At 40.7% G+C, this 26,246-nt stretch overlaps 1 protein-coding gene across 1 annotated transcript; it reads left to right on the forward strand.

Annotated features, from left to right (window-relative positions):
* The first annotated feature begins 1,203 nt into the window (after positions 1 to 1,203).
* Positions 1,204 to 26,246, forward strand: TARS3 (threonyl-tRNA synthetase 3). Its single transcript, XM_034784202.1, has 19 exons — positions 1,204 to 1,674; positions 3,441 to 3,530; positions 4,927 to 5,117; positions 6,051 to 6,174; positions 7,719 to 7,840; positions 9,409 to 9,526; positions 11,114 to 11,178; positions 12,705 to 12,783; positions 14,286 to 14,432; positions 16,251 to 16,349; positions 16,831 to 16,997; positions 17,645 to 17,807; positions 18,563 to 18,700; positions 20,806 to 20,883; positions 20,992 to 21,092; positions 22,395 to 22,499; positions 24,199 to 24,271; positions 24,814 to 24,928; positions 25,324 to 26,246. Exons 1-19 carry the CDS (start codon positions 1,420 to 1,422, stop codon positions 25,470 to 25,472), a joined length of 2,379 nt encoding a protein of 792 aa, XP_034640093.1. The 5' UTR covers positions 1,204 to 1,419; the 3' UTR covers positions 25,473 to 26,246.

Below are 26,246 nucleotides of genomic sequence, written 5' to 3' on the forward strand. Positions count from 1 at the left end.
GAAGGATTCAGATTGTTATGTAAATTAACAGTAAAGGAAATCTCAAGAAAGGGGTTAGTTTGGATGCTAATCAGTGTGTCCTTTGCCTTTTGCTTCCCTCCCCACAAACATAAACTACTCTTGTCAGTTAAGAGCATGCCACTATACACAGTGACAGACTTAGCATTTTGAGTCAGTGAGATGATTCTTTGGGGAATCTTTACCCATAACTGAGTCGTTTTATATAGAAGTGGGGCACGGGCTCTTCATTCCATCACCAGTCCAACCTCCCATAACAGCCAGGAAAAAGCTTTTCAAGGAACAATTTGCCAGATAAGCTGAAATGTGAGGGATGCCAGTTCCTCAGCCACAAGAGTTGCTTGTGTGCATTCTGGCAGCTTTAAATATTAGCTAATTAATAATTCCACCATAGGTCAGTATTACTGACAATTTTAGAGAGGGAGACCTTGAAGCACATAGGTAATATGTCAGTGATTAACTATGACAGGTAATAGGATAATTTATTCAAGTAACAACAAAAAATAATATGTAAAGTAAATCTAGCACAGATGCTACCAGAATGTAGCTTGGCTGTATTCTCTTTCTCGATCTCTGCAACTATGGTGTATGTCTGTCACTGTGTATTAACACGAAAAGTGGTACTGCATAATACCCTCCAGGTGGTATGACAACTTTCCACTTCCAACTGAAGCTTAATCCTTTCGAGCACAAAAAGGACATGGCAATTTTCTACCTACCGTTGTTAAAACTAACACTCAACGTTCCTGTAACTAAATAATAATAATTTATCTCGTTTCTAATCCTTTGTTTACTTTACACATTTGACAAGAGTCTGTGGTGGCCTTGATACCATCAGCAACAGTCTTGGTGACACCACCCCCACAACCACATTTTGTGCTGAGTTCCCTTAACCCCAAAAATGAGTGATTGATGGCTGTGATGCAGACTATGTGGTCTTCAGTGAAAGCCACTCCATGCACTTTCAGCCCCAGTCTTTAGCATTTTCGAGGTTTTTTTCTGCAAGGAAAAGAAAGGGAATCCCCCCCCCCCTTGCTCTACAAGGGGCTGTCCATAAATCACATAACACATTTTCTGGTGATTTTCAAGACCTACCCATCCCCTTGTAGCACTGAAACAAAAAGCAAAATTAAGAAATTAAGCCCCCTCCCCCTCTTAATGGTTAATAATTTATGGTCAACCCCAACCATGGAAAGCCTGAGATTCAGCCGAGGTCTCTAAAGGCAGGGTTTGCGGGAGGTAGGATTGTGCGGGGCGCGGTGGCAGTGTCCCCCAGTGCACCTGGCAGAGACGAGCCCCAGGAGCTGCTGCAGTCCCAGCCCAGCCCCTCTGGCAGGGCCCGGGGAGGAGGGAGCTGATCGGCGGGAGCACCCGAAGCTCCCAGCGCGGATCCGGGGGAAGATGGCGGCCGCCGCAGAAGCCATCGCCTTGCGCCTGGCCCGGCAGGAGGAGGAGATCCGCTGGTTAACAGCCGAGATCGGCCGCCTGAAGGAGCCGGAGCCGGAGCGCGGCCCGGGAAGCAGCAGCCCGGAGCTGCACAGGCTGAGGGCGGAGAACGAGAAGCTGCGCTACCGGCTCCTGCACCTTCGGCGCAGCCTGACAGCTGAGCTGGGCCGCGGGGAGCAGCGGCGGCCGGGCCCCGCAGGAGCCGGCAAGGTAGCGCGGGGAGGGAGAGGCAGACCCCGCGCCTGCCCCGTGCTTAGCCCGGGGTGCCGGGCAGGGGCCTGCCTGGCATGTGGAGCGTGGATCCGATGGGGCTGGCGGCCGTGGGGCGGGGCAGCCCGTGGGGCTGGGCTGGGCGGCCGTGGGGCAGGTGGCCTTGCGGTTGTCCATCTGTCGTGGGCGGCTGTGGGGCAGGGCGGTCTGGCAGCTGTGGGGGCTCAGTGACATGAACACCAGCAACTATCACGCAGTCTCCCAAGACTCTTTAAAATTTCCCTTGTTTTAATTTGGGTCACTTTAAGGTCCCCACCCCCCAAGAGATCAACTTTTTCTTTTGACAAGTGCTGAAATGCTGGCGTGGCCATTATGTGGAGGTGGAGAGTAGCTCCCTGAACCTGCACTGAACATGGGTTGGTGCCAGGAACTTCTTCCTTTTTTTTTTTTTAAATGAACTAATATTTGCTTAGTGTGTGTGGTTTGTTCTGTGCTTTGAAAACGTGAGGTGCTATACAGGTACTAAGTATCATTGTTCAGCAAACTGGTGTAGTGCCTTGCTGGATTAGGGCAAACTGTCTGCTACTCAATCCAGGTAGAATTGGGGTTATTTGGTAGGTTGGAGGAACATACTAGAAGAAGTGGCAGATGTTGATACAAGCCGCATCCATAAGGAGCGTTTACCTGCCTTTTGTTCAGGTTCACAATTTGTATGTCCTATTAGCTGCCCTGCATGATCCTACATCCTCAGGTAGCAGTAGTTGCCAATTATTGGTGATACTGAAATCAGTGACTTCTTTAGGATAAGGACCTTGTCATAGTGATTCACATTTCTGTGATTTTGAGACTAAGTTATTGCAAACATGTTCTTCATGCACTTATCCTTTATGATCACTCCAACTTCAGCAGGGACAGACTGTAGCAATCCATTTGTGTTGTTGCAGAGAGCAGATTACACAGGAGCTCAAATAGCTGTACTAGCTCTCAATGAATTTCCAGATGGAATTGAAATATAGAGCCTTAAATAGGTTACAACCTAGTTACCTCATTGATATCCTTCTGTCTTTATGATTAAGTGATCATATTAAGTGTCGAGAGGCCTCTGCTGACATCAGAGCTTTGCTTTCCAAACATGTAGTAATGGACTATGCTCATTCCCAAAGGGTTTACAGTCTAAAACAGACTAGAGGGTGGTAGGGAAACTAGATGCAGGGAGGTGAAATGACTAGCTCAAGGTCACACAGCAAGTCAGTAGCAGAACTGGAAATAAAACCCTTGTCCTGAGTGTAAGTCCATTACCTTATATTCTGGACCACAGTACCTCTCTATAGTCAGCTTGTTTTCAGTGTGGTCTGAGTTTGGAACTGGTTTATTTTGTTCTCTCACCAAAGCCTGATTTTGTTGCTCTTCAGACTTTTTTGTTCTCCAGTCTTTTTCCGGGGAGGATTTTGTTGATATGTTGTATCAGTGAGAAAATTCCAGAGGATTTGGAAAGATTCTCTCTCTTGGACACTGGGCATGTTATTTTCCTGGGCCAGTGGACATACAACCAGAACATTGTATAGACAGGCACAGTTTTTATTTATTTGTTACAAAACGTCTTTCAATTTCTTCTGATAGGCTACACCCCATGACTTCTTTAGCCCATCATCAGACTATGTCCCTTTTCTGAATATTCTTTCATTACTGTATATCTATCTAAATCATGTGCCTGCTATGTATTGTCCTAGTAAACATAGTGGTATAACTTTTTTTTTTTTTTAAAGAATACCTCCAATGCAGGCCTGACTCCCCAAAATAAGAAGAAAAAGGAGAAGAAAAAAGAAAACGAAGTTGTGAATGGGCTTAGGAATGAGGTAAGCAGATATTTTATAGTGCATAAAAGAAGAGTCTTTGCTAGGTTCAGAGCTGGTCCTCCCCTTTGTCACACCTTGTGCCTCATCAGTAAGGGTACGAGTCTGTCACGGATTCCATGACTTCTGCAGAGGCTAGTGCTGGCTCAGGGGAGAGAGAATTCTAGCAACTGGCTAAGACTTGCACACATTCTTAATTTTACACACTCACTAGTCCAGCGGAGGGCAAACTACGGCCCGCGGGCCGAATCCCACCCATCAGGATTGCCAGCCCTGTGGTGCAGCGAGGCTAAGGCAGGCTCCCTGCCTGCCCTGGCCCTGCGCCACTCCTGGAAACGGCTGGTACCACGTCCCTGTGGCTCCTGGGGGTGGGGGAGGCAGAAGGCTCCGTGCACTGCCCTCGTCTGCAGGCACCGCCCCCCCACCCCCGCAGCTCACATTGGCTGGGAACAGAAAACTGCAGCCAATGGGAGCTTCAGGGGTGGTACCCACAGGCAAGGGTAGCGCACATCAGAGCTGCCTGCCCCACCCCCTGGAGCCACTGCTGGACATGCTGGCCATTTCTGGGAGCGGCACGGGGCCAGGGCAGGCAAGGAGCCTGCCTTAGCCCCTCTGTGCACCACTGCCACCCCAGAGCCGTTTGAGGTAAGTGGTCCGGGCTGCACCCTGATCCCCTCCTGCACCCCACACCCCCAACCTCCTGTCCTGAGCCCCTTGCCACACCCTGCACCCCTCCTGCACCCCAACCCTCTGTCCTGAGCCCCTTCCTGCACACCACACCCCCTCCCGCACCCCATGCTCCCTCCTGCACCCAAGCCCCAGCCTTGCATACAATTTCCCCACCCAGATGTGGCCCTCAGGCCAAAAAGTTTGCCCACCGTGCACTAGTCCCATTGAATTCAGTAGTATTGCTTGCAGTGTATAAAGTTAAGCATGTGCAAAGCTGTTATTTTCAAGATAAGGATTGAAGTGCATATTCTTGTCAATATTGACCAAGAGTCAGAAAGGTTTCATCAGCTATAAGTGTGGCAAGGGGATTTCGGCAGCTGTGAGTGATACTGTGGGGGAGTGGTATTTGGTGAGCAAAAATACAAGGGAATGCTTAGTGGGAGTGCTGACAGAGACCTCCCCTCCAGGATAGCCTTGATGAGGGTTGGATTTTAGAATATTTCAATATTAATCTGTGTAACAAACTTGAAAATGGCCATGATAGTTATTACAACCTGACACTTTGGGGGTTGGAAGTGTTTATGAATGTACTTATGTATTTATTTATATTTCAGAAGCACCTGGAGACACCAACAAAGATCAGATGTTGTATAAACATATAGTAAATTAACCTCCCATTTGTGTTCTCTTTTAAAAATAGTTTTGTGACTGCTGTGTATGATTCTTACAGCTGCAGTGTGAGCCAAGCTTCATAGACGACAGGCTGAAGCATTATGAAACACTGAAAAAAGAGCATGATGCCTTGCTTGCTTACAGAGCAGCCAACCAGAGCAAGCCTATAAAAGTGATTCTGACTGATGGTAAAGTCATAGAAGGGGAATCTTGGAAAACGACACCATATCAGTTGGCTGCAAGAATTAGGTAAACTGCAGGTGTAAATGTGTTTTAATAAATGGTGGTTTTGTTTATTCCTCCCCCTCCCACCCCCCCCGGAGCTAGTTGATGATATAGGTCAGGGGTAGGCAACCTATGGCACGAGTGCCGAAGGCAGCATGCGAGCTGATTTTCAGTGGCACTCTCACTGTGGTCCTGGCCACAGGTCTGGGGGGTTCTGCATTTTAATTTAATTTTAAATGAAGTTTCTTAAACATTTTAAAAACCTTATTTACTTTACATACAACAATAGTTTAGTTATATATTATAGACTTAGAGAAAGAGACCTAAAAACATTAAAATGTATTACTGGTACGCGAAACCTTAAATTAGAGTGAATAAATGAAGACTCGGCACACCACTTCTGAAAGGTTGCCGACCCCTGATATAGGTTCACTGAGTGGATGATTGACTTTTTTTAATATTTGCTTTGCCTTGCTTTCATTGTGGAAGCATTGATCCAGGTCTTGGACTTAATGCGGAAATCACTGGGTGTGGTTCTTTGGCCTTTGTTTTACAGGAGGTCAGACAAGATGATAATAATGGTTTCTTCTAGCTTTAAAATCCAATAGAACTGTCAGCAATTAACTCTGACTTGAAATTCAATCCTAATTAATGATAGAATATGGGATTATTATTCAGTAAGCAGAGTTCTCATCCTCCCTTAACCTCCAAATCCTTCCTTCAGGAGAGAGTAAGTCGTCATATGGTTTACAGTCTGTAACTCAAAAGTGAACCGGATTTGAAAATGTTTTAAAAGTCTATAGAGGCCAAAGGGCCAGATTTCGAAGGTTATTCAGGTGCCTAAAAATGTAGACAAGTGCCTAGTAGGATTTTCAGGAACAGCTGGGCACCTAAATACCTTTTAAAAATCTGGCCCAAAATGCCTTTGATACGCATGTTATTACTTTTCTTTGTTAGTCGAGGACTGGCTGATGATGCAGTAATAGCCACAGTGAATGGTGAATTGTGGGATCTGGATCGTCCATTGGAGGGAGATTGTTCACTGGAGCTGCTTACATTTGATAATGAAGAAGCTCAGGCAGTAAGTAAATGGTCTCTTGGTTTTACTTGATTAAAGAAACTAATATCTTGAAAAGAAATCTCCCTTCTATTATCTTGATTTTCTTTTTTTTAATAAAAATCCTGAACATTAGTAGTCCTCGGTATAGTTCAATATATTGTATACAACAAAATTATTGTTAAATGATTAGTCAAGTGACAAATAATTGTGGCTTAACCAGGTATATTTCATATATATTATATATCTGTTATTTCAAAAGGGAATGTATGGATAAACACAAAATTTTTGGACTCCTTTCTTTCCCCCTCTTTTAGCTAATGTATAGAAGTTGACTGAAAACAAAACAAAAACTACCTAGATTTGTATGTTAAGTTAAAAACAGTTTGGTACTTTAAAAATGCCTCTAATATATGTTGTGGATGAAGCATCTAAGGGTTTGACCCTGGGAGAACAGTGGTACTTAAGGTTGCTCAACATATCAAAAGATCAGGTCCTAAATGTGTTAACATGTGGGGCATATTAGGCTTTATACAGAAATCTCATCCTGATACAGAATTTGATCTATGAATAAAATATGTCTGCTTGAGCCTGCAACACTTCAGTAACTTCAGGCATGTGTGTATCTCACTCAGTGAAACTGTGTGTGCATAAAGTTATGTGCCTAAGTTATTGTGGGGCCCCAATTCTGCAAAGATTTAGGAATGTGCTTAACTTTATGCACTGTGAATAGTCTCATTGATTACCATATAGGACTAATCACAGTGCATAAAGGTAAGTCCGTGAATAAGTCTTTGTAGGATTGAAGCCTAAATACAAAGAAGTTCAAAAGCTAAAAAACTTGTCATTGTGTAATTTTTCAGGGTTTCAATCTCTATCATATGTCCTTAGATAATGTGCATAATGGCATTTATAATAGTACGACTGCTGTGTATGTGATCATTATTTGAGTATAAATTAAAGTTTAGCTGGCCAGAAATCAGCCTATTTATAAACAAACAAAACACAAGATTGTTGTGGCTAGGGCCAGCTCCAGCGTTTTTGCTGCCCCAAGCAGCGGAGCGGGGGAAGCCACGATCGGCGGCACTTTGGCTCTACCACCACCGCTTCAGTCTTCGGCAGCAATTCTGCGGCAGGTCCTTCCCCCCAAGAGGGACTGAGGGACCCTCCGCCGAATTGCTGCCGAACAGCCGGACATGCTGCCCCTTTCCGTTGGCCGCCCCAAGCACCTGCTTGCTGCACTGGTGCCTGGAGCCAGCACTGGTTGTGGCTGAATCACATCAGAGGTCTAATCACTAAGCAAATTAGAAGAAAACAGGGCCACAATGGTACAACTACTATCACGTTGTTGAACCGGCATTTATCAGATACAATTATTTGAATCTACATTAATCATCTAACACAGTAGAAATAAAGACAGAAACAGCATTTCTTGCTTAGAATTTAAATATCGTGGCTTCATCTCAACACTTTTCTTCGATAGAAATGCCTTGCTTTTTTAAAAATTATGTACCACCAAGAAGTCCTTGTCCTGTGACCTGCTTTTCTGACTTATTATTCATTTATAGGTTTACTGGCATTCAAGTGCTCACATCCTTGGAGAGGCCATGGAAAGTTATTATGGAGGTTGTTTGTGCTATGGGCCACCTATTGAGAATGGATTTTATTATGATATGTACATTGAAGACAGGTAAAATGTCACAGATGTCTATAAACATTTTGGTTTTGACTTCGGTTCTTAAGGTTTAGTTATGCTGAATCAGGTTTTTACCTGCATATTAAAAAGAAAGTAAAGTGGATCCATTTTTTTTTTTTTTCATTTTTTTTTTTTTTAATTTAAAACTGACAGGTTAGTCTTCTCTTCGTGGCAATTTTTGGAAGAAATAGGAATAAACTTCAGAAAATAACTATCAGACTCCTCCTCAAGATTTAGTTACTGAATGTTTTGTGGAAGAAAGTAGAACTTTGGGATAAAATTGTCTAAGGTGCCTAAGTCACTTAGGCACATAAGGTTTCAGAGTGGTAGCCATGTTAGTCTGTATCAGCAAAAAGTGCCACAAGTACTCCTCGTTCTTTAGGCGCATAAGTCCCATTTTCAAAAGTGATAGGCCCTTGAGGGCCGAAGTCTTCAATGACTTTCAATTAAACTTTATCTCTTATGTCATGTTTGAAAATGGGACTTCTGCTCCCAAGTTACTTAGGTGTTTACCTTTTGTCTAATCATTGTTTGCAGTTATATAGTTCCGTCTGCTTTCTGTCTCTTCGCTGTGTGTATATATAGCCAGGCAAAACTGAGAACCTGAAATCGGCTAATAGGATGTCTCTTCAGCTGACTTGGGCCACATGTAGCTTTTTAGTGCTGGCCCATGTGTTGTTAAAAGTCAATAGTAAAAAATTTTTTTTGCTTGTGCCTTTCTACTCCTTATATGTAAAGTTGACCTAAATGTTTTTTCTCTTTGTTTTGTTTAACCTTGGAAATGTCATGAATCTCAAGTTGTCTCCCCTATTCTTTCCTGAAGTGTCTGGTTTCTCAATCCTCATCTGAAAGGGGGATAGTGTTGAATCTTTTGCACAGAAAAAACTCTTTTTCCATGTATTTGACAGGAGTTTGAGTTAAGCGTGATTATTATTATTATTATTATTATTATTTTTTAAGCCTGAATAAACATCAGGTGCTTAGGTCTCTTGGGCTGAGAAATTGTAGTGTAGACATTTGGGCTCTGGGACCTTGTGAGGGGGAGGGTCTCAGAGCTTGGGCTCCAGCCCGAGCACGGACATCTACACAGCAATTTTTCAGCACCACAGCCTGAGCCAGCTGACCTGCGCCAGCCGTGGCCATGCTGCGAGACTTTTATCCCCATGTAGACTTACCTAATGCACTCAGGTGCCATGAAGATGGGATCAGTAAAAATAAATAGGACCGTTATATAACAGTATATATTCTTTTGAGGCCCCAATCCTGCAAACACTTATGCATATGTTTAACTACTACATCGAGTAGCCCATTGATTTCAATGGGACTTCTAACAATAATAAAGTTAACACACGTGCCTAAGTATTTGCAGGACGGGGGCCTGAATGCATAGTTGTATTAAACTAAAGGAACCATTGTAGTGATTAAATCAAAGGAGTCCACTCTCCTTACAAAAAAGGAAGTAAATGAATATGGTTTCCCTATGGCATTTGAGGGTAATAAATTGTCCTAGTAAACTTTTTGTTATTAAAAGTATAGTAACTTTTCTCTAATTTTTTGTTTAGAGGTGTATCTAGTACAGAATTCCCTACATTGGAGAACATGTGTAAAAATATCATAAAAGAGAAGCAGCCTTTTGAAAGACTAGAAGTCAGTAAGGAGATACTACTAGATATGTTTAAGGTAATTCTTTGGAGCTACTATAAGACTTGGAGAAATGAGCATGTAAAAATGATTTTTAAAATAGATTTTAATTCATTTGGATAATATTATAATTTACTACTTTTTTCTTTGTCCATCTGTACAATGGGTATTAATTACCAGTCTCTTGGTAGTACACCTCTACTCCGATATAACGCAGTCCTCAGGAGCCAAAAAATCTCACCGTGTTATAGGTGAGACGGTATTATATTGGGGTAGGGAGAAGAACCGCTCTCTGCCCCAGCTCACCTCCGCTCTGCCTCCGCCTCCTCCCTGAGCGCGCCGTCGCTGCTCCACTTCTCCCTCCCTTCCAGGCTTGCCAGGCCAATCTACTGTTTGGCCCGGCAAGCCTGGAAGGGGCGGGGAGAAGCAGAGCGGCGGTGGCGCACTCAGGGGAGGAGGCGGAGATGAGCTGGAGTGGGGAACAGTTCCTCTGCACCCCCACCGTTACTTGCTGTGACCCTCCCCGGAGCACCCCCAGCTCACTTCCGTTCCACCTCCTCCCACGAGTGTGCTGCAGCTCCGCTTCTCCACCCTCCCTCCCAGGCTTGCCGCGCCAATCAGCTCTTTGGCCTGGCAAGCCTGGGAGGGAGGAGAAGCAGAGCTGAGCGGCGTGCTTGTGGGAGGAGGAGGTGTAGTGGAGGTGAGCTGGGGCGGGGAGTGGTTCCTCTGCACCTCCCCCCCCTTACTTGCTGCAGTCCTCCTGCCCCAGCTCACCTCCGCTCCTCCTCTGCCTCCTCCACCCACGAGCGCTTCTCCTCCCTCCCAGGCTTGCCACGCCAAACAACTGATTGGCGCAGCAAGTCTGGGAGGGAGGAGAAGCAGAGCTGCGGCGCACTGGTGGGAGGAGGCGGAGCGGAGGTGAGCTGGGGTTGGGGGTGGGCGGGGAGGGCTGCAGCAAGTAATGGGCGGGTGCAAAGGAACAGCTTGTGGTAACACGAATTCGGATATAACGAGGTAAAGCAGCCCCATCCCCTGGAGCACTGCTTTACCGCGTTCTATCCGAATTCGCGTTATATCGGACTGCATTATATTGGGGTAGAGGTGTATTATGTTTCTTAATATTTTGTAAAAGCACTTTGAGGTACTTGATGGAAAGATGCTATGAATCAGCATACACCCAGACAGATTAGCTATATCTGTCTGATGGTCCTGTCTTCCCTGTATGTTTTATAACACTGTGCCTTCTTTTGGAGGGAATGTCAGGCTTTCTCGGCTATGTGTGATTGTCACTCTTCAGTACAGGGGTTCTCAAACTGGGGGTCACGAGGTTATTATATGGAGGGTTGCAAGCTGTCAGCCACCACCCCAAACGCCACTTTGCCTCCAGCATTTATAATGATGTGAAATATAGTAAAGTGTTTTTAATTTATAAGGGGGGGGTCACACTCAGAGGTTTGCTATGTGAAAGGGGTCACCAGTACAAAAGTTTGAGAACCACTGCTTTAGTAGTTTTAGTGCCTTTTAATGACACAAATATGAGTGCTACCATTATACCAGAATGTCATTGTAGTTGTTGATGTTAATGAAGTTCTAGTTCCAGATATCTGTTTTTTCTCCCCCATATAGTATAATAAGTTTAAATGTCGTATCCTGAATGAGAAAGTTAACACGCCGACTACCACAGTGTACAGGTAAAAATATACAAGAATACATATATTATTTCATTGCTTAAAAAACTATACACTGTAATTTTATAATTGGACAGTAGGAATTTGGGCAGACTTCATCGAAATTGAAGGAAGAAATTATTTTCTCTAAATTTATTAAACTAACATCCCAGACTTCATGAAGGTTCCCTCTTTTTAACTAGGGCTCTGATCCTACAGATACTTGTGCACATATTTAACTTTAAGCACATGAATAGTCCCACTGAAGTCAATGCTTAAAGTTAAGCACATATGCAGTATTGAGGCCTAGATTTACAATTGGTGTTTGTGCATAATTGCATCTTGTCTTCAGGGGGATGACACATGCTTCTCAAAATTACCTCCTGTCTTCATTGGTAGACAAGGGGAGCATGCCCACCCTTGTAGTAATTGCCTCCCATCTGAGGGAGAAGAATAAAACAAATAGTCACAAGTGGAATTTGAACCCACTAGCAGTAACATTAACTGCTAGCATGGTGTTGGATGTGAATCCTGTCCAGCTGGGGTTGTGGAAGGCAAAGTTGGCTGGAAAATGGCAAAACCTTTTTTTGTCCATTTTGTTTAGATGAAAACTTCCTGACCAGCTTTTGTGGGAGAGCGTATAGGCCACAGGATGTCCTAGATCAGTGGCGCTCAACCTTTCCTAACTACTGTACCCCTTTCAGGAGTCTGATTGGTCTTGTGTACCCCCAAGTTTCACCTCACTTAAAAACTACTTGCTTACAAAATCAGACATAAAAATACAAGTTTCACAGCACACTATTACTGAGAAATTGCTTACTTTCTCATTTTTACTATATAATTGTAAAAATAAATCAATTGGAATATAAATATTGTACTATACACTAAAATGTAAGTACAAGTGATTGTATGAAATTTTAGTTTGTGCTGACTTCACTACTGCTTTTTAGGTAGCCTGTTGTAAAATGAGGCAAATATCTAGATGAGCTGATGTACCCCCTGGAAGATCTCTGCGTGCCCCCAGGGGTGTGTGTACCCCTGGTTTAGAACCACTGTCCTAGATGGCATCATTAGGTAGTTGAGGGTAGGTGCTGAGTATTGCCCAAGAGTCAGTTCTCATTACTTGCTGCGGCCCTCCCCGGGCCCCCCGCCGTCCCCCCAGCTCACCTCCACTCCACCTTCTCCCACCAACGCGCCGCAGCTCCGCTTCTCCTCCCTCCCAGGCTTGCTGCGCCAATCAGCTGTTTGGCGTGGCAAGCCTGGGAGGGAGGAGAAGTGGAGCTGAGCGGCGTGCCCGTGGGTGGAGGAGGCAGAGGCGGAGCACTTTACAGTACTGGGTCCTAGTATATTTCTGAGACTTGAGAAATTCATGCTGCACAATTGCATGTAAAACACACCTCATAAATTTCTGACCACGTATGTATAATTATTGTATTAGTAGATGTGTGCTAGTCACCATAACTTTTCTTGTACATTATTACTGACTATATTTTAAAGTGTTGTAAAATGTGAGGAATAAAATGGTTTATGTCAGAATTATTTTGTTGTAGGTGTGGTCCATTGATTGATCTCTGCAGGGGCCCACATGTGAGACACACTGGAAAAATTAAAGCCTTAAAGATTTTTAAGGTAAGAGTAAAAATTTATAAGCTTTCAAAGTAACTAGAGCAGGGGCAAGATTGAATTATACTGACGTATGTATTAGAGGGTTTTTGTTTTTCCCCCTTCCCCTCCCTCCCCCGAAATGCTATAGACTGGGGTCTACTATGTCCTTCTTTTTTTTTTTTTTTTTTCCTTGATGGTCACACCATCAAAGCCATCCTTAATGTCCCCCCCATGCTCACCCCCAAATAAAATTACTGATTACCCTGTTTCTGTCCTCCCTGCCCCCCAAAAATTAACTGACTCTTATCCGTCCTGATTGCACTCAACTCTGTAGTGGTGTAAATGAACAGGATCAACTCATTTTTATAGATTATTAGTGTAGCCATTTGTTTGCAAAGTAAAAAAAAATCCATGTTTATTGGTACAGAAAACAATGTTTTGCTCTCTTTTCTTTATTTTTAGATCCCATTAACTTGGCCAACTGCTGGCCAGCTGAGCCGATGAAACTGACACATGTGCATCTCAAGGCCACCCCGGTCTGCTACCACATGTTGTCCCCACACCCTCTGTCAAGCCCCCAGTGAGCACACTGAGCTTGTCTCCTTTGCACACCACAAGATCCCTGTAGAGTGGGTGACCACAGGACCTATAGTTATATTTTTTTCCAAACCTGGAATGCTTGCCCTGGGTGGCTTGAAGGGGACTATAAATAATGTGTAACCTGTAGGAAAAAATCAGTGACAAGCATCTGTTTATGTTTTCAAGGCTATCTTTTCAAGGAGACAGTCTAGAAATTTATTTTTGTAAATGAAAACTGAGAATCCTTCATGTTTCCAGGCCCCTCAAAGCATGGGGCTTACATAACTGGCTTAGCTTTCTGTACCTGAAAGTACTGCTTCTTTAAAGTGACCGTCTGCACAAAAGAACCAGAATTAACTTGTGCAGATGCTTCTGGTAATTAGGTAATATAAGTTACTGGCAACTATTAATTGGTTAATTTGGTTGGGCGGTCAGAGTCCTTGATCTCCTTTGAACATTCAGCATCCTTTTGGTCAGTTAACTTTGTGCTTGAGATCTGTGTACTGTTGTATTTAAATAATCAGATTAAGTGTTCAATCTTCAAAACAGTATCAGTATTTGACTGTAAAAATGAGTTGGTATTATGTTTTCTTCTGTTTTCTACTGTCTTACTGCATCATGTTGTGAAGTTACAGCATGTTGCTTTACATTCATCTGTAATGTAATGACACGATACAAGTTAAAATAACGTGGCCAAGTACAACAAATACATGATAAGAACAATTATTTATTTTTATGCATGCTGTGTTACTATCCCAACAAAAAAGCAGTGCATACATTTAACTGCAAGTATCTTTGTCTTTTAAACCAATATTGGATGACTTGACAATTCTTTTCCCAAGAAGCAATGAGATATGGTAATTGGATTGCATTATCATTTATTCTTCCCCTGCAGCTGTTTGTATGGTACCGTTTTTAAAAAACGTTATATTTTTTTTTAACATCAGAATTCTTCTACATATTGGGAGGGAAAGGCTGACATGGAAACATTGCAGAGACTCTATGGAATATCCTTCCCTGATAACAAAATGATGAAGGAATGGGAAAAATTCCAAGAGGAAGCCAGAAATCGGGATCATAGGAAAATTGGAAAGGTAGGTACTGTTGATATTTTTATTACTCTTAAAGGGCATTGTCCTGGTGATGATCCAAAATATATTTCTTCCTCCCCAAAAGACCCTCTGAAAACCTGAGTACTATTAGCCACCCCCAAATGATGGCTAAAATTAATTGGGTGACCCATTAACAAAACTAAGAGACTGACTTTGCCATTGCAGATATTATGCATTCTTCATCATAAAAACATAGGAATTAGAGATGACTAGTCAGGCCACCTAGTCTATCCCTCTGTTCCATATTGTTGGGTTGTCTAATGGTGATTTTCTTCCACTAATTCCTTTATAACTAATCCATGGTCTAATGGGTCTTGTTGTTTTTTGTTTCCTGATATTCATCTTAAATCTTCCTTTGCTTAATTTAATCCTGTTACTCCTATTTATTCTCCCTTGGACCACCCTAAATAATTGTTCTTTCTCCTTAGTGTTCAAACCCTCCTCTGTCCCCTCCCCACATACCCACCTATGGTTGCCTTCCAGCTAGGCTATACATACATAATTATTTTAATTTCAGAAATCATTCCTTCTCTTGCCATATCATCCCTCCAGTTTTCTGTTGCCTGCTTTCTTTCCGAATCAGCATGGGATTAAAACTGACAAGAGTCCTGTTCTCTGAATCTCCCAGATGACAGATTAATCTCCTAATATCTAAAATATAAATCAGAAAATAAAGTGTGAAGCAACTTTTAGATGACTTAGATGCACATATGTGCTACGAATAATTGAACTCATTAATATATTAAACTGAAACTTGTTTACTGAGAAGTATACATGCACTGAGTCTCCATAAATCCTATTTATGCCTATATATACCTTGCCCAAGCTCACTCGTGCGCGCTCTCTCTCTCTCTCTCTTTTTTGTTTGTACTCAACCTTGCCTAAATTCTAGCCTGTAAACTCCAGGCGCGGACCTGACTAGCTATGTTAGGAACCCTAATACACCAGTGAGAATTGTACAGATAATAAACATGATCTGTGTTTGATCACATTTCATATTAGGATTCCATTTATAAAGGTTTAAAGGGGTTAAAAGATCAGTAGAGGTCGTAGTATGTTCCAGGCATGAGTCCTATGTGTGTTACAGATGGTTATAAGCACATCAGTAGAAGTTGTTATAACTATATGAGCCACATATTGACTCTATAACAATAAAGTAACCATGCATTACAACATCTTGGTCACTTATTAACCCTTTATAAACTGAATCTTAATATGAAGTATGATTTTTTTGTTCAATATGTATTTACATTTGTTTCTTTCCCAGTTAAAAATGGATGAACTGGTGTAACATGATGCATAGGATACTAAGAGAGATTCTTCAAAGAAAAACGTACAGTACTAGATCCCCACTCTTATGCCCACATTCTTAGCACAGGCTTTTGACAAAGTTTCTACTTGCTCAAAACCCTGAGCCATTAAACCATCTCACCAGTGAGTGGTGTGTGCCTGCCAAATGACTTTTTTCCTGCACTAGTGGGTAGGAGTGTTGAACCTACTGCTGAGACTGTTTTATGGGCTCAGAATTTTGAGGAAATGTGAGATTAGTCAGTTACATGTTTGGAGATGGGTCTCTAGTCACATGCCTTCTGAAAATCAGAATTACTGGTAAATTATTTTCTCAACATTTTAAATCTTGTTCTCTTCTGAAGTTCTTATTGATACATTCTAAAAATATCATTCACTGTCTCTAACAAGGAGTCTTAACACTCTCAATTTAAAAATAGTGATTTGAACTGGAAAAAACATTCATGGATACAATTTAAGTGGGCTTACTGAATTCTACATTTATTTGTACAGGAGCAAGAACTTTTCTTCTTCCATGATCTGAGTCCAGGAAGCTGTTTTTTCCTCCCCAAAGGTGCCTTTCTTTATAATACACTCATGGATTTTATACGAGTAAGTGGGCATGTCTTAACATTTCTAATCAACATAATTAAACATCTTTCCTTTCTATTGAAGATGTGTTGCTTTTTTCAGACTGGCCTTAGCTCAAATGACACATTTTTGGTGTCCCTTCCAGCCCTACATTTCTATAATTCTTATTGATCCCACTATTGCATTAAGGCACTCCCACACAAAAAAATGTGTGCTCTGGGTATATAGTTGTGTACAGATATACTGAAACTTTAGTGAGGTTTTATAGGGTAACTGCAGGAAGAATTTGACCTTAATTTTTTTTTCTAATTATTAAATCACAATACATTTATAACTTGATCTCAGTCATCTAACCCTTACACATGTGATCCCATTAACTTCAGTAAAGATCTACTGTAAGTAAGGATTGCAGGATCAGGCTTTTACTATATGTAAAACACACTCTTTGTAACTTACTTTTTTTTTTTTTTTGGCTGCATCACCTTTTGGATTTATTTTCTAGGAGGAATATCACAGGCGTAATTTTACTGAAGTAGTATCACCTAACATCTACAACAGTAAACTCTGGGAAGCATCAGGTCACTGGCAGCACTACAGTGAAAACATGTTCTCATTTGATGTTGAGAAGGAAACATTTGCCCTTAAACCCATGAACTGTCCAGGACATTGGTTTGTATTATCTTTCCTATTTTCCTACTTGTGAAGTAATGTTTTGAGGTTCAGGGAAATTAATATAGTAATGCACTGAAGTTAATATATAGTAAAACCTATACAGTAGACAACCCTTATAGGGGAATCAGCTGTCCTCAGCGCCTGTCCCAAGGTATCTTTAGAGAGCTTGAGTACAGTTCTGCTCCTGTTTATTAAATACATGTTTAGGGGGGTGGGGGAAGATATAATTTGCAACTCTTGGGTTTTTTTGCAGTTCGTTTAAAATTTACATTGGATATGGATGCTCTCATGGCTAGAGAGTAGGACAGGGTGCTGGAAACCACTGAGTTTAACTTTGGCTCCAACAGAGACTTGGCTCTGTGGTCTTCAAGTCACTTTTTTCTGTGGCTCATTTTCACTATCTGTATAATGGTTGCTATACTTGCCTACCTTTCAGGGGTGTGGATAGAATTAATTGGTAGATTCTTGAAAAGTGTTACTAACTGATAACATATTTATCTTGTTTTTTCTTTGATGGGCCTAAGCTGATTTAGTTCAAAATGAATCTTTTATCTTGGGCCTTGTGGAAGAATATTAGCATGTAAAAGAAGCCAAAGACTGTTGGGTATAACTTTTCCTGCCTAAATATACTTTGTCTCTTCTAGCTTGATGTTCGCTCATCGCCCACGCTCATGGAGGGAAATGCCTATTAGACTTGCAGACTTTGGGGTTCTTCATAGAAATGAACTCTCGGGGACTTTGAGTGGTTTGACTCGAGTCAGGCGTTTCCAACAGGATGATGCGCACATCTTTTGCACAATGGAACAGGTGAAGAACTTTTCAGCCTTTATCTTCTCTTGGCATGTTATGGTGTAGCTTAAGTGCAACATTTGTTGCTTTTATTTCATCCCTATTGCTAGGTTGCTTCCTTCTAATTCATTTGGGATTCAGTATGTCTTAGATTTCTATATAATTGCTTAAGTCAGTACCCTATCCTGCTTAGTGTCTTCATCAGAAATTGCCAACAGCATAATGCCCTGATGTTTTATTAAGTTTTCGTTTTAGGGCATAAATGTTGTTTATTTGCAAAGGAGAACAATAAGTATTTGAGATGTTACTGACTGTGGGTTATTGAGTAGGCCTACTTGGAGTTGTATATTTACAGGAAAAAATCCTATACAGGATCTTACTTTTACATATCTTGACACAAGGATATTGAAGCAATAATGACAGAGTCCCAAGAGATCAAATAACAAGGAAAAAAGTGATATATCATGAAAAGTGGTATACCAATTAAAAAAGTGGTATATCATGGCGATGTTCTCCACTTAACTCTGCTGAGTAGTATTTTATTCCATGAGTGATCCCAAAGATGTCAGTGGGGAGTAAATTAATACACTGTGTGGGAGAGAGTGTGTGGTAGAACCTGGCCTCAAAATCCCAGGCCTACAAAACATGCTTCTGATTCAGAAAAAATAAAGCAAGCCTGATTAGTGATAAAACAATATTAATGATCAACCAGTTCTCCATGGCAGCATTTTGGTGTTCTGTTTGTCAGTTGATTTGTGTTGCTTAAATTTCAGATTGAGGAAGAAATGAAAGGCTGTCTGAACTTTTTGAAGACAGTTTATGCAGTGTTTGGTTTTACCTTTCAATTGCATCTTTCTACAAGACCTGAAAACTTCCTAGGAGAAGTAGAGATCTGGGACCACGCAGAAAAGGTAACACAGGAAGGTACTTAATACTTTCATTCACAGAAATTTAATGCATTTTAAGATGGCTAAATGTAAATGTATCCATCTCAGAACAAAGAATGACTCTTTCCTAGGAAGCAGTGACTCTGAAAAAGATTTGGAGGTCATGGTGGATAATCAGCTGAACATGATTTCCCAAAAGAGTTAATGTCATCCTAGGATGCATAAACAGAGGAAACTCGAGTAGGAGTAGAGAGGTGGTTTTGCCTCTATCTTTAGCACTGGTGTGACTACTGCTGGGATACCGTGTCCTGTGTGGTGCCCACAATTTAAGGAAGAAAATGAAAAATTGGAGAGCGTTCAGAGAACAGCCATAAAAAACATTTAAAGGATTAGAGAACATACTTTAGAGCAGTGGTCGGCAACCTGCGGCCTGTGGGCCGAAGGTTGCCCACCACTGATTTAGAGACTTAAGGAGCATAATTTATTTAGTTTGAAGAGTAGTTTAAGGAATGACCTTGTTACAGTCTTCAAGTATCTACATGGGGAAAATGTTAAATAACGTGTTCTTCAGTCTAGCAGAGAAAGGTATAACACGATCCAATGGCTGGAAGTTGAAGCTAGATAAATTCAGGCTGGAAATAAGGCATAATATTTTTTAAAGTGAGTAATTAACCATTGGAAGAATTTATGAAGGGTCATGGTGGATTTTCCACTGCCAATTTTGAAATCAAGATTGAATGGTTTTTCTAAAATATATGCTCTAAGAATTATTTCAGGGGAAGTTCTATGGCTTGTATTATACAGGAGATCAGACTAGATGATCACAATGGTCCTGCCTGGCCCTGCAATCTATGAAACATGCAACTGTCTAACGTCCAGTCTTGCAAACCTTCAGTCATGCTGAAGTGAGTGAGATTACTTACACGAATAGGAGGGTTTGTTTTGGTTTGGTTTTTTTTTTTTGGTAGGACTGGGCTCTAAAATCTGTACTTGATAGATATCCATGCTGAGAGATGTGAAACGCTGACACAATAAATCTCCTGATTCATATAGTGTCTTAGAAAGTCAGTTCAAGTTATGGGTATGTATAACAGAAATTTCTTTTTGTTAATCTCCACTCACTCTATAGATACAAAAGCCAGGATTTAAAGTAATTACCATATATACTCGTTCATAAGCCAAATTTTTTTAGTAAAAAAGGGAAGCACCAGAGACGGGGATCAGTTTATGAACAGGTATAGAGAGGGAGAGGTGGGACACAACCCGTCCCCCCAACAGAGGGAGCAAGGAGAGGCAGCACAGCCAGCAGAGACAGAAGGGAAGAGGTGGGGCCAGAGTTTCTCCACTTCTGGCCACACTGCTCTCCGCCCCAGCCTCCAAAGCAGGTGCAGCTCCGGGGCTGGCAGGCTGCAGCTGTACCGCTCAGCCCCACCCCCGGAGCAGGCTGTGGCCGCACCGCCCAGCCAGCTGGAGCAGCTCCAGCCAGATCAAAGACATCTTCCCCTGGCCCTCCCCATATAAGATGGGAAGGGATGGGATGGGGAGAGTGTGGGGGTCCCAGGCTAGGGATGGGGTCACATGTGGGGTGGTCACAGGGGTTACTCCCCTGACTCCCAGCTTCTCCCCCACCCCCGCCCAAGTTGCTGTCCTGGCCCATCAGGGTAAGCAGCTGGCCTGCTGGAACACTGTTTACTTAGGTTTACCTCTGTGCCTGCGGACACTCGAGGTAAACAAACCATCTCGGCCCACTAGCGGCTTATCCTGATGGCCTGGGAGCCAAAGTTTGCTGCCCCCTGAATTATAGGGTCGGCTTATAAACGGGTTATAAAAAATTTCCATTTTTACTTATCCATCGGGGGAGGGGGGGTTAGCTTATAAACGAACCGGCTTATGATCGAGTATATATGGTATGTTTTTTTTAGCTGTATTAGTTCAAAACTCTTTATATTGCTAAGATATTTGAGTCAGTCCTACCCATTTTCTTACTTTGTATGACTTAATCTTTGAAGTACAGTTCTTTCCCTCACTTTCCCCTTCATGGGCAGCTTTGGTAGGACTGTGTTAAAGAAATACAATTTTAAAAAAAAAACGTAATGTTTAAACTTCATCTTTATGATTTTTATAATTAGCAGTTACAAAACAGTTTGAATGACTTTGGAGAGCCATGGAAGTTGAATCCAGGAGATGGAGCATTTTATGGTCCTAAGGTTAGTAAATCCGTGCAGTTCTGCAATGAAGCTCTAATGCAGCTTTGTGGGTGCATAATAGAATAACAAAAAAACCAGTATATAGTAACTAAGGCATTTCCTTTGCAGATTGATATTAAAATCAAAGATGCTATTGGCAGGTACCATCAGTGTGCTACCGTCCAACTTGACTTCCAGCTACCAATCAGATTTAACCTTACTTATGTTGGGTAAGTGCTTGAATTCTTAATCTGTCAACTATATGACAGATAATTTTTTTACTTTCACAGTTTGTAGCTCCCATTAAAAATGAGTTAACCAAAAGCAGTTTAATTATTTACTGGCCTCTGGACAAGCTGCTGACCTACTGCTAAATGCCTAGGTGCACTAGTGGGACAAGAGATCCCCAGCAGTGGAAATAAGTACTTGGACTAGGCCCTGAGCTGAGAATTTCCCCCATAATTTAGTAGTGTGTTCAACTGCTCAGTTTCATTGTAAATGTAAATGAGCGGAAAAAATTGATAACTTGTCTGTCTCCTCTTCCTGAAGAGAACTGAGTGCATCTGACCTTAGGTAGCCTTTGAGGAAACTTATTTGGGACAGACACACTAATCAATCACTATAGTCTGATGCCTCCATTGAACACATTAAGTTTAAGTTTACACATTAAACTATCAGCACCTTGCAGGATTGCATTCTTGACACAGTAACAATTTTAAAGTTAAGATCAGATCAGCTGGGTTATCCTTGATGGAGGAGCATAAATCATACATGAACAATTCTTTTGGAGAAGGGAAATACCATTTTTGGTTTCCAACTTGAGAGAAGAACACTTTCTTGTTGAATAAACAAATTTGTGACAGGCATGTTGTCCTTGGACAAGTACTTCCATTTGTTTTCTGTTTTTTTTTTTTTTTTTCTGGTTTGCCACATTTGATTGTAATTTCTCTCCCCTGACTTTTTTTTAATAAAAAAGCAGGATCTTTGTTTTGGATTTGATCTGCTCTTGCTACTTATTTGTCATCTGAAGTCCCAATTGTTTATTTTTCACAGCATGATAATCATCACAGAAACCAAAGGATTGAAGTTTCAGATGGGAAATAAGCAGTAGGAATAGGGGAGATCCTAAGGAAGATTATATGTTAATGTAAATGTCAGTAAAAATGAGTGGAAAGAAGTATATCAGAGATGAAGATATATAGATGTGGACCTGAGTCCTAGAGTTGGAATCTGAATCCAAGTTCACAGTGGTTTACAAAACCAGGGTTTTCTTTTGTGTCCATTTCTCATTATTTGTAGGCAGGATTATTTCAAACTGCTTTGACCATCAATTATTTCATGAATGTCAGTATGTCACAGTAAATTTGGAGTGAAAGCTGTTGGATTTCATGCAATTAATAACTTGCTAACATTTAATATTTTATTTATATAAAAAGCAAAATAGAAGATGGAAAAATGACAGTAAGCTTAAATGTGCGCTGATTAAGGTAAATGTCTTAATCTTCTTTCTTTCTGTTTTTCTTTCTTTGCAGTAAGGATAGTGATGATAAGAAAAGACCAGTGATCATTCATAGAGCTATTTTGGGCTCAGTGGAGAGAATGATAGCTATTCTAGCAGAAAATTATGGAGGAAAATGGTAAGTGACACATGTACAGTACTAAGAAACAATTAGGAACATAGCTAGAAAATACAGAAACTTCCTAATAGCCAACACATCATAATGCAAAATAATTCACCAAGACTCTGAGCAAAAATAGCACAGGCAAAACAACCAAAAGATGGAATGTCTCATTGAGGCCTGAGTGCCATAAAATCATTAATATAATGGTTCATATTTAAAATATTAAGACTACTGTATACAATAGACAAACTCAAACGACATAATTGTAGACTAAGATAAAAGATTAGAAATTCAGTTTTACAAGATTATAATAAAAGTAGTACAGTAAGACCATATTCTTAATATGGCAGTTGAAACGTTTGCAGAATACATTTTATTCACCCTTCATTATTTAGCTTGCAGATTCATTTTTTATACTTATATGACTGTTGTACATATACAGATCCATAAATTAGAGAGTCTTAACATATATAAATAGTGAAAGCTGCTCCCTTATTCATGATTAATATCTGAAAGATACTTCTTCATGAATTGGTGATAAAGAAGTACCATTGAATGGAGGGGGGCAGAAAGGGAACAGATCTCACTCATGAACATACAGTCCACCTATTTTAAAAGTATAAAATAAAGGGAAATGGCTCAATGTGTGAAAAAATAAAATGCAGTCTAGTTATGAAACCAAATGTGTAACTTGGAAAGGAACAAGAGATCAAAGTTGTGTATATTCATGCCCTGTGGGTTTGTATCCCGAGCTCATTCAAGGGATTCCAGACTTTTATCTAAGCTAGTTGGGTACTTGAAGTCACAAGCAGAAGTGCAAAACCCAAGGGTGGTGGTGTCACTAGAATATTTCCTTCAGAGAATGATACCTGCAAGTGATTTCCCTTTACACCGTAATATGAATTGACTCCAAAGCAACCTGAAAATGTTGATTATTATACGGTAACATTTTCTCTTTTTTAACAACATTAACACGAAAGTAAATTTAAACGTAAACTAGTAATCCCTTTCCATATTTTTTTCTATTGTTCTAAGGAACAGCGGTGCATATAATATTCTGTAGTGTCCAAAGATCATCCACTGTTTGTTTGGAGACGATTAGCCACAATAAGAGGTGGATTGAATTCATGACATTATTTTAGTTTTAACAGTAAATTTCAGGACTTCTGTTTATTTAACCCAGGTCCAAAATTATTCATTAATATATTATGTTCTAGGTCAGGGTTCTCAACCTTTTTCTTTCTGAGGCCCCACCAACATGCTATAAAAACACTGTGCCACAACAACTGTTTTTCTGCATATGTAAGCCAGGGCTGGCCTTACGGGGTAGCAATCAGGGCAATTGCTCAGGCTTTGGCTTCAGCCCCAGGTAGTGGGGACTGGGGCCCTGGGCTTCAGTCGCATGCGGTGGGGCTTTGGCTTTCCGCACTGGGCCGCAGCGAGTCTAACTCTGGCCCTGCTTGGCAGACCTCCTGAAACCTTCTCGCAGCCTCCCAGGGGCCTCAGGAAGTGCTGTTCTAGGTGAATTGGGCAGGATAAAGATCATGCCTTAGCCTAGATGTCTAAGTAAATTTTAAAATTAAATATTTTTGAAAATTATTCAGCTATTTCTTAGGGCATATAAACACTGGCATGAATGGAAGGTGTGTGTTTTGTGTATGTGTATATACAACATATTTTTTTATATAATTTTTATTTTTGTTACATTTGCTAGGCCTTTCTGGCTCTCTCCTCGCCAGGTCATGGTTGTCCCTGTGGGGCCTACTTGTGAAAAATATGCTCAGCAGGTAAGAATAGACTTCCTTTAAAAAATAGAAATAAATTTTATTTTATCAGCTATTGGATAACCTATAATTCCATCCTAGAACAAACATGTAACCCTTAGGAAATATAGACATGCTTGGCAGAGATGAAAGCATTATTGTCATAGTTTTTATTGCTTTCTAAAATTGTCATGAATCTAAAGGGACGTAATTCCTAAAAAAATAACATTCTTTGGGGCTTTATTGCTGCTTAGGCTTCAGGAATTCTCTAATTTAAGAAAAAATAACATAGCCCTAGAGTAGCCATCTTGTATATTGTAATCCGTGTTTTATTATAAAGTTGTCTGTTAAGCTAACAGAATAAATTTGCCCCAATCCTGCCAAGTACATAAGATTTGTATAATTTTCTCAAGTGAATATCTCTGATTTCAATGGAACTCTTCGTAAGAGCATATTTATGCATACTTAAATGCTTTGCAGAATCAGCGTCATGATCTCTGTTGGAAAAAAAATATATATATATATATACACATAGTAATATTAATGAAACTTTAACTTTCTTTTAGGTTTGCCATGAATTTTTTGAAGCAGGATTTATGGCTGATGTTGATCTAGATCACAGCTGCACATTAAACAAGAAAATAAGAAATGCACAGCTTGCACAGTATAATTTTATTTTAGGTAATTGTGTATTTAGGTTTCTGATCATTGTAAAAGTGTTTTCTTTTTTAAATTTTGGTTATAAACTTCAAATGTTGGCATAGAGTTTGATTTTATTTTAAATTTCATAATGTAAGCAGGAGATTAAACAGATTTTAGCAAATCAGTTAAAGCAGAGTTTCTTTTCACATATTGTTTTTTAAAAAAGAGTAAAGGAATAGGTATGAGTTTAAAATAGTTTTATGTTTAAATGGCAGGGCATACCTTCTTGAATGTGTGGAAAGGACTAAGATATGGGGCTGGAATGGTGACCAGCATTGGTCCCAGTGAATTTTTCTCTAGTAGTTATTTACTCTTCAAAAGTTACAAGCTTGCTGCAGATCCATTAATGTCTTTCTGCAATATTCCTCTTGCAGTGGTTGGAGAAAAGGAAAAAGCAAATAATGCTGTCAATGTGCGAACAAGAGACAATAAGGTTCATGGAGAGATTTTGATGACATCTGCCATTGAAAAACTAAAGAAACTGAAGAAATCACATGCTTTATATGCAGAGGAAGAATTCTGAAATTGCTGCTAACTGGGATCCATGTTAACTCTAAATGAAGCTCATTATTTTTCCTCTTCTCCCTAATACTGTTGAGCTTATTTGCAAGGTCTTTGAATTAATGCACAAAAATGTAGCTGATGTGGGTGCTTTTGGGATAGTGTGAAGGACAGATGCAAACCTTGGACTCCTCAAACAATCACATGAATCCATAGCAACTGGAAAATTCCATTTAGAAAAAAAACCCCTACACCTATGCTACAAAATGTATTGTTTCTGCTGTATAAATAAAGCTGGGGCTCTATTAAAGTGATCAAGAGAGAAACACTGGAAAGTGTACTTGCTGCTACTGCTAAAAAACTTAATCAGATAGTCAAAAGTAGCTATGTAATTTACTTGTCTGGCATCAGAAACTTGGCAGCTTGTAGATGAAATTAAAATGCTCCTCATATATTTGTTTTGACATGAGTTTGTCTCAAATATTTTTGTTTGGGCCTGTCTAGTTCCTACTGGACTAATGTCTACAGGCCACATACGTGTTGGTACTATTGTTGTAAGTCTCTGCAGCAAAGACAGGCACTGAATGGGCATTAAGATTGAATAACCACTTATTTCAAAGGTGACCACCTAGAGATTGGTTGAAATATATTGCCTAAGCAATGTAGGTTGTTGTCTGTAGGGTTCTTGTTCTTTGAATACATGGAAAACCTCCATTTACAGTGCTGTAAACTTGGCTCCTTTCACAAGTACTAAATTCACTTTTAAAAGACTTAATTTAAAAAAAAAAAAAAAAAA

Source organism: Trachemys scripta, chromosome 10, assembly GCF_013100865.1.
Source record: "Trachemys scripta elegans isolate TJP31775 chromosome 10, CAS_Tse_1.0, whole genome shotgun sequence".
Lineage (NCBI taxonomy): Eukaryota > Metazoa > Chordata > Testudines > Emydidae > Trachemys > Trachemys scripta.

Bases quoted from the DNA above. Each gene is read 5' to 3' on its own strand.
- TARS3 (XM_034784202.1), top strand. From the start codon at position 1,420: ATGGCGGCCGCCGCAGAAGCCATCGCCTTGCGCCTGGCCCGGCAGGAG. The intron at 3,531-4,926 runs GTAAGCAGATAT...TGATTCTTACAG, and splicing joins TGAATGGGCTTAGGAATGAG to CTGCAGTGTGAGCCAAGCTT. The intron at 11,179-12,704 runs GTAAAAATATAC...ATTTTGTTGTAG, and splicing joins CCGACTACCACAGTGTACAG to GTGTGGTCCATTGATTGATC.